The sequence below is a fragment of the Nothoprocta perdicaria genome, unplaced genomic scaffold (genome assembly GCF_003342845.1).
Source record: "Nothoprocta perdicaria isolate Ctin4 unplaced genomic scaffold, notPer1 scaffold_65, whole genome shotgun sequence".
Lineage (NCBI taxonomy): Eukaryota > Metazoa > Chordata > Aves > Tinamiformes > Tinamidae > Nothoprocta > Nothoprocta perdicaria.
The window spans coordinates 1,893,968-1,902,644 of record NW_020455921.1 but is presented as its reverse complement, the minus strand read 5'-3'; the positions used below and the strand labels follow the sequence as shown (position 1 = coordinate 1,902,644).

The window sequence follows — 8,677 nt, the reverse complement described above, 5'->3', positions numbered from 1 at the left end:
AGACTGAACTAAACTAAGGGGAAACTTCATCCGCGCCGGGGCGGAAACTCCCCGGAGGTCTGAAATTYGGGACACGGCCACGCACGGCGCCCGGCCAAGGGCCCTGTCCACCAAGGCCGCGACGGCCTCCCCGGCGCGGCAGCGTGGGCGCCGCGGGCAGAGCGGGGGGCAGCGGGGCCCTCGCGGGTGCTCAGTCCCACCGGGGACACGTCCCTCCGGGGGTGCCGAGTCCCTTCACCGCCATCTCCACCTGACGCAAGGGCCCGCGAGCAAACGCCGCGTGCCTCCTGTGTGCACTTGTGGCTGCCCACTGAAACCAGAATTACATTCTATTTGCCTTGTGCTCTGTTTGCTTGTCTGCGTTTTTTTCTCTCCTTTAGAAAGGTGACGAGAAAATTTTAAAAAAAAAAGAAAAAAGCAATATTGAACAAATCATTCAACTAAAGATGTAAGCAAGCAAGCGATCTGTTTCATAGAAACCAGAGGAAGCAGTCCTGAAGCAGAGCTAAAAGCCCACTCTGAGATAATACGCTCCTAAGCCCAAAATCTAGGAGGAGTTTGCAGAATTTGAAAAGGTATCTTCCTTATTAATAAATCCTTATTTTAATGCCTTTGGAACACAAACACATTTATAAAAATGTTATCTTTCAGTAATAAAATTTAAATACACATATGTATAAAATAGTAAAACTACACCTGCATATTGCTCCTAGAATTAAAAAAAAAAAAAAAAAAAAAAAAAGAAGAAGTAGGAGCTACTGATAAAACATCTGGAGCATAAGCTCCTTAAATGGGAGCAACTTTTGTTTCTGTGAAGTATATACTTAGTTTAACCACTTAAAACCTTATATGAATCCTCGTTATTGTTTGAGAGATACTAATGTACTCAGTTTCTATTTTTTAATTCCTTGTACAAAAATGACAAGGAAAAGACTGTCAGTATTGAATCGCAGCAAATCTAGTTTGCTTTCACGCAACACAGTTTTTTTGTTTGTTTTTTTCCTCTTTTGGTTACAAGGGGTTGGGGAATACACTATATTGTATTAGGTAAAAGTGGTGTAAGCAATATGCTTTTACTTCACTCCTAAGAGTCCTGTCTTTAAATCTTGGCAACGGGCGAAACGTCCCTAACCAAGTACCCAGGTGTAGAAAGCGTGATTAACATCTAACTTGTTGCTTAGGAGGACATAACACACCATGAAACACAACTGAAAAGAGCATTTCCATTAAAAAAAAAAAAAAAAAAAACGGTATTTGCAAGTTTACATTCACTCTGTGACTGCCACTCGTACTGAACGGACAAGAGATAAACACTTCCTGGCTGGACCTGATCCACCCTTTGGTGGTGGCAGCTGGGAGAAGACTGATGCCTACAGAGGTGAATACACTACCGGAAGATTCCTATGCAGTACTCTTTCTATGCTACTAAACAGAAAAAAAAAAGCAAGTTAAGAATCAAAACAAAAACTGCGACAAAATATTCTGCATTACTAACTTACAACATTTTTATACTTCGAGATCAGCCATCATTTTTTTTTTTTTTTTTTTGCCTGTTTCCCTCTACCAGAGTCTTGAAAGCACAACACAGTTCCAATTTCAACTGGAAACATTTGTCATTTAGCAAGCAGAGATTCTCTCAAATTCTGTTAAATTGTGGTTTTAGAAAATTAAAATAAAATTTCTTTTCTTTCAGTATTTCTACCAGGCCACAACAATTTAAGCCAGAAAATGGCCAAATTACCTTTTATAATGACTTCAATACGAGTCAAATGTTATATATAAGCACATGTGTATATATGGACTTCTATATATACACACACAAGTCTTCAGAAAAATCTGATTTATATATCTATTTAAAAAATTTAGATTTGTCATAATAGAACAGATCAGACAGATCAGTTGCCACTAGGGAAGGGTTTTCTGGTTTGGAAAGGGGCTAGGGGATTTTTTTCCCCAAGTCTTCAGGAACCTGTGTGATATATGTTTTAACTGGATTATTTGCAAATACTAAAATACATAGAAGGTAAAAATGGTAGTTCTATCACTGAAATCAGTAAAACAGAATGACTGATACAGTTGAAAAYCTTTTTTTTTTTTTTAAAGTATGGGTGTAAGAAGTTTGGTAGGGATGACTTTCTATTGAATATTTTATGTGTGTCAATTGGCAGTGAAAACGCAAACAATACAATGAGACTTTCTTTTTAGAAAACAAAGTAAACAGTTGAGAATAAACACTTTCAAAACATTTTTTAAAAAGTTAATTTAAATTTCTTACTGGCTTCATGAGATCGGTACTGTACAAAAGCAGAGAACTGATAATGTCTTATCGTAGGCACTAAGTTAAAAATGGTCACCTAAGGCATTTCTACAAATCGACAGTAATAAGCCAGCTTTGTACATCCTACTGGAAAGCTTGGTGGAATCGTGGTAGGGTGGTGGTTGTGCTTAGACTGCTTGTGAAAGCTGCTGACAACGAGTGCAGGGACCCAAGACCTATACTATTGCTAGGATCTTGTGGATCCGGTGTTTGTGGTGGAAGTTGAGTCATAGAAGAATGGGCCTCCTCTTGCGTGTAACTCATTCCAAGGTTTCCCACTGAAACAGAAGGATTATAGGGAGGGCCATTTACAGGTATGAAGTTGAAGAGCTGAGAAAAGTCCAATGACGGGGTGCTTAGAGGTTCGCTAATAGAAGCGGAGCTCTTGGAAAGGGAAACCTCCCCAGCCCCATCATCTAGTGGCCCTACTTGTGGATCCAGCCCTAGTTTTGATGAAGACGCTTGAGAATCCTGGGATGAAGAAGGCATACCACTTTGCAACTCCATTAAGTAACTTTCAATTTCCCCTTTTAATGGCTGTTCTTTTTCAGGCATAGAAATTGCGTATGAGGTAGAACTGAGCGGATATTTCAAAGATAGCTGGTGAGAAGGGTGGACAGATTCCATATCTATTGGACAAGGCATTCCCAATGGCAAYGATGTGGCGACCATTTGGTGTGCAGATGCAGAACTCTGCATGGACTGAATCTGAGTATTGTAGAGATTTAATTGCAAAGTGTTTGTAAATGGCTTTGATGTCAGTTCACTGGAAGGTAAAGACATCACTGGAAGCAGCTCATCCTTAATAGGCACAGAAACGTTGCAGGTAAAGGGATCTAGAAGGTCCATTGGCTCTGTTTTGACCTTCAAAAGTTCTTGGTTGTGACTTTTCTTCATATGGCGTGTGAGGTGATCCTTCCGCCCGAATCTCTGTGCACAGTATTGACAGAGGAAGTCCTTTCTTCCAGTGTGCACTACCATGTGTCTACGGACATCCTTTCGGGTGTAGAACCGACGATCACAGTGTTCACACTGGTGTTTTTTCTCCTTCACTCCACCCGATGACTTGCCTGCGTGAGTTTTGAGGTGCTCCAGCAGCACTCCTGTGCTTTCAAAAGTCTGCAAACATACCTTACAGGTGAGGTCACCGCTTGTTGCAGCATGCAAGGCCAGGTGACGTTTGAACCCAAGCTTGGTATTGTAGTTCTTTCCACATTCTTCGCACTTAAAGGCCTCTTTGTTGGGATTGTGTGTATGTAGGTGATTCTTTAGGTGATCTTTTCGGTGAAACATTTTCTCACAATAATTACACTTGTGGGTTTTCTCAGGAGAATGAGTAGCCATATGCCTTTAAACACAGATATATTCTGTAAGTAATTATTTTGATCAAAAAGACACACGTGTTCATTTTTTAATGGCAGCTAAATACTACACTAAGGTTGCTTTGCAACAGAACCTTTTAACTGAAAGCATGACACTACACAGACAGTTTGACAAATTAAAATATAACAAAACATGAGCCATTTCTCTTAAATTGACACTTTAGTTTCTGCCGTTTTTTAGCTACTGCAACCGGGGTATACGGGCAAGTATGAAAGTACTTGTGCAAAAGTCCATAGCCAAAAGATTTTTCAGTCCATACTCTTTTCTTGTGACAATTCCTTATACAAATGAAAATTCTATTCTCATTTAAAAAAAAGAACAGAAAAAAACAAACAGAAAACAAAAACAGAAAACAAATTAAGAAACAAAATCAAAGACATTAGCTTGCAAACTTACGTACTGCAATTTAGACTTCTAGAAACAATCCCATGTCTACTTTAATTAACATATCCTCTCTGCAATCAGCTGAAGGCGTACACAAATATATACTTTTACAAGGCTTAACACGGCCGACATAAAATAGATAATATAATCTGAAAGATAAATAGAGTTTAATACCTTAGTAATTTGTACTTAGAAACAAAGGCCTTGGTGCAGTCTTGTTGTGTGCACTTGTAGGGCCTCTCTCCTGTGTGAGAGTATGAGTGAACCTTTAATTTCTCAACACTGTTAAAGGCCTTGTCACACAGTTGGCAAGGAAAGTTTTTTCTTGGTTTGGTTTCACCACGCTTACGTTTCCCTGAAGGGACTTTCTGGGTATCTCTTACTTCTGACAAATCACCAGGAATGACAGTGGCCATCGCAGCCTAAACCAGGCCTTCTTGTTGGACACTTGGGAATTGCCCAACTCCACTAAATGATTTAGCTTTAGATGGCTTCTCAAGTTTCATGTGGTCGTAAAAGAAAGCAAAAGGGGACTGGAAAAAAAAAATAAGAAACAACTAGTTTGTAACTAAACTTAAATTTTGAAGTTTTACTTGCTATGTGATGCTTCTGAATAAAACTTAAAAATAAAATTAGGTTCAGCTGGTCTAATGTAATACCTGTAGGTTTCTTTTACACTATTTGCTGCAGCTCTTAAAACGCATTGCTCAGGATGCACAGATCCACATATGCCCTGAAATCACACCTCACACCGTTCCCCTCAGGCAGTGATGGAGCACAGCAATGTTTCTGCCAGGCTACAGGAGCCATCAAACACAGAACTTACTTCAGAGCCTATGGAGGTGGCTTTTGGCAGCTCCTGATTTCAAAGGGATTAATGCTGTGCCGGTGGTGTGGTACACACACGCATGCACACACACACACACACACACATGCACATACACAGTTATCAAAATGGAAAGTTTTTAGCCCTGAAATACAACCGCGTGTTTTAAAGCCTACACGAAAAGCAGCACATACACATTTTGACTGTCTGTGGGGTGCACAGCTCAGATTTCCCGGCTCTTTTTGATTACTGTATATATATGTATGTGTGTATTCTAATAAAATGCCAACATTTCCAATAATTTTTRATGACAAGGGAACCCCCTTGTCCCCTATAAACCCCTCCTATATACTTCACCTATATAGGCCCCTATAAACTTCACCTCTCGCTACTAAATCCCTGTCAGGGGAGGACGGAAATCTCAYAGCTTAGGCCAGCAGCCCAGCCCTGGATCCCGCTGTGCTCCTCACGCTGCCTTGCAAGGAGCAGGCTTGTGGCCTTTGGCGCAGCTCGGGACGGAGGCAGGAGGGAAGGGCACAGGGAGAGGGATGATGGCAGCCAGCTGTGGGGCACGATGAACTCAAACTCTCAGCTAACGGAGGTGCGTGGTGCTCCTATATATTTGATGATGCGATGGCAAGAACAGCTCTAAACCTGTCGGCTGCTAAGGCACAGCTGTAACATGTAGTTACGGGGTGCTGAACAACTTGCCATGGCTGGAAAACCGCCCGGCAGCTTGTTGGGAGCACCCGAGCACCAGCAGAGAGCACCGCATGAGCGGCGCCATGGAGAGGGCGGCCCGTGGGCCATGGAGATGGCAGCCTCAGCGCCCGGCGGCTGGGCCCTGCCTTGGCGAGGCGGCCACCCGGCCCGGCCCGGCGGGGGGCTCTGGGCTCGCGGGGGCTGCGGCAGCTGCCGGCGCGGCCAGCGCGGCTGCTCGGTGTGGCCGCGGGCACCGCGGTGCGGGCCGGGCCTGGCCAGGCCGGGCAGCTGCAGCCCCGGCAGTGCCGGCAGCTGTCGGGACAGGTGGGGCGGGAGCACCAGGGCTGCAGCTGCCTCGGCCTCGCGCCACCGCTGCGGAAAAATGGCACAAAACCAGAGCGGATCCTGCCCGCAGGCCGGGCAGCCTGGCGAGCCTCGGTGCCGCTGCCTGCTCTGCCCCTCGGTGCCCGGGTTCCGCGGACATGGACCCGGAGCGCCATGCGGAGCAGCGGGAATCGCCAAGGGCTGCCGGAGCCGCAGCACGGCCGGCAGGAGGCAGGGAAGGGACAGGGCTGCGGAGGCTCCGTGTGCAGGACAGAGCGGGCCGGGGAGCGGGGCGAGGGGCTGCCTCTCATACCTGCCCAGGTGCTTTTGGAAAGCCTCAGGTTGAGGTTTCCACCTGAGCTGTGGATACAGAGTGTGGCTGTGGGCCTCGTCCTCCCTCCTCCCCATCGCCCTCTGTGTCTGGCTAAGAGGAAAGACAACTGGCAGATGGAGATGGAAACCCGCTCCTTTYCCAAACCTACAACCTCTGACTAGCAGCTTGGGCTACATTCTTAAATCGCAAACCTTTTGGAAGATCACCTCCCCCCAAGTTTCATATGAAACCACTAAGCTTTTTACAGACACCCAGCATCAGAAAAGACATTTGTTTAAGGACTCTTATGATTTTCACTTTGATTCACTTCAACTCATGGGAGGAAGCTTAAGGACAACAGTCCCATCAGGGGGAACATTCATCAGCCTTCAAAGAATCAGCTTAATTTTAGTTCCTCTCTTTTGAGCAACTTTCTATTTCATTAAATAGCTATTTGGAAACTTGAAGACCAATTCCAAAGACTTCAATGAAGCTCCYATATATAGTCAAAAGGAGGATATGATCCAGATAAAAATTGTGAGAAATTTKTAGATTGAAAGAATTTTCTATGTACACTTTAACCAGAATCTGGTAATAGAATTAGTTGTGCTTTCCCACAAATTAAYGCACTGCTCTTCTACGTGTATTGGCCTGAATACAGAATGAGCTGTTGCCTTAGACGATCCTCTCATGACAAATGTGCCTTGGGGAGCAGGATCCCGGCTCACTCAGTGCTCACGTGCGGCGCATCCAGACCTGCCAGCACCAAAGGGACCCGGGCTCCAGGGCTCGGTCAGTCGGAAAGCACCCGCTGCATCCAGAGCTTCCCCGGCCTCCCTGGCAAATCCGCACATGCCCTGAGCAGGGGGAGCAGGAGGGGTGGCGAGGTGCAACATTTGCGAAGCTGATGGCCGGGGTAGGGGGCACAGACTGGGGGTGAGCTGCCACGGCCATGGGGGTGACGAGGATGCAGCCGTGGGGCCAAAGAGCAGCGGGAGCTCCGCAAGGGGGTAGCAGCATGTAAGGAGAGCAGCGTGGGGCAAGTGCAGGAGCCGTGGGGCAGCCAGGAGGAAGGGAGCAGGCATCAAGCCGGGCAGATGCAGGAGAAGCAGCGAGCCGTGCGGAGGGGTCAGGTGCAGGGGCTGGCGTGGGGCCAAAGCAATGCCTGCAGTGGAACAGCATAGCGGGGTAACGGCTAGAGTTCGGACAACTTCTCGTGCCTCTTCTAAATATGAGGATCATGCCTCAGGCGTGGGGCCATCTTATATTCAGGCCAATATCGTGTTACTTTTTATCTTCTCCAAAACGTCAGATAAGCTACGCTCATATTAAATGTAACATTCATGGGGATAAGGAATTCCAGGTTTGTTTCTCCATCATGAAATTTAATTAAGCTGACTTTGAATTGCATTTAAGTGTCCTTAAAAATGCACCATTAAAACAAATATAATGTAGATTCAACCTTTGACAATGTTTTATTAAAAATGTGTATGCACTATTATCTCAGCATCATTTCTCAACAGATGAGGCAATTAAGAACAGTATTTAACTCTGAATAGCAAATAACCACTCTCTTTTTCTTGTGGATGTATAGACTGAGCAATGGAGATAAAACTTAAAAAAACACCAATCCTCAAATATTACACTTTCCAAAGACCAGCTGAAAGAATTTTATGAGTAATATTGCCTGTTTGTGTCTCAACACATTATTACTTAAAATCCTCATTCTTATTGGTGCTTTCACAACTGCAGGATGAATGACTATATGCAATATCACATATAGCAAGCACATTATACAAAAGCTCGTATGTAATAGCATTTTAAAGAAGCATATACTTAAAAAGCAGGATTAAAGTAGCTTCTGTTTAATGCACACCTGATGTTTGCCCACTAAAGTCCTCAGATTTTGGTCTTAACCAGTTCCGCTGACTCTTCTTGGAGGAAACCAGAATCCAGTACTTCCCATTTTTACTGGTCTGAAAAACAAAAGGAAGAACGGACTAGACTCGAGTGAACCAGCATGTTCAGAAAGCCTGAGACGTGGCAAGACCAGGAGTCGGAAAGAATCAGAAAGGAAAAGTTGAAAGGGATAAATGCAGCCCATGCACAAAACATTATACACTGTTAATTATAAACAGTATGAATCAATTGTTCTTGCATGATCAGTAGCAATTATGTACTTTAAGGATACTTACATCACTTCAACTAATGCTATGCTGGATAGTAACACACAAACAGATACAATTAGACAAATGCAAAGGAGCTTTCAATAAAGTTAAAAACAAAACAAAATATTCACAGACCACAAATAATGTAGAAATAATAACAGAACACATAAAATGCTGGGCCCAGACTTGAGTTCCTTACTCAGGAAAGACTGARTAAGAGAAGATTTCTGGATTAGGCCCAACTTTACTAGAACCTAATG

General features: G+C 44.2%; 1 protein-coding gene across 2 annotated transcripts; it reads right to left on the bottom strand.

Moving 5' to 3' along the window:
• Positions 1-2,277: 2,277 nt before the first annotated feature.
• Positions 2,278-8,226, bottom strand: PLAG1 (PLAG1 zinc finger). 2 transcript variants are annotated; one of them, XM_026050109.1, is made up of 3 exons: positions 8,126-8,226; positions 4,259-4,617; positions 2,278-3,665 (listed from the first exon to the last, which is right to left on the bottom strand). In XM_026050109.1, exons 2-3 carry the CDS (start codon positions 4,498-4,500, stop codon positions 2,402-2,404), a joined length of 1,506 nt encoding a protein of 501 aa, XP_025905894.1. In that variant the 5' UTR covers positions 4,501-4,617; positions 8,126-8,226; the 3' UTR covers positions 2,278-2,401. The 2 variants fall into 2 exon arrangements, with proteins under 2 accessions (XP_025905894.1, XP_025905895.1); XM_026050110.1 differs by lacking the exon at positions 4,259-4,617 and having other exon boundaries at positions 8,126-8,219.
• Positions 8,227-8,677: the final 451 nt, after the last annotated feature.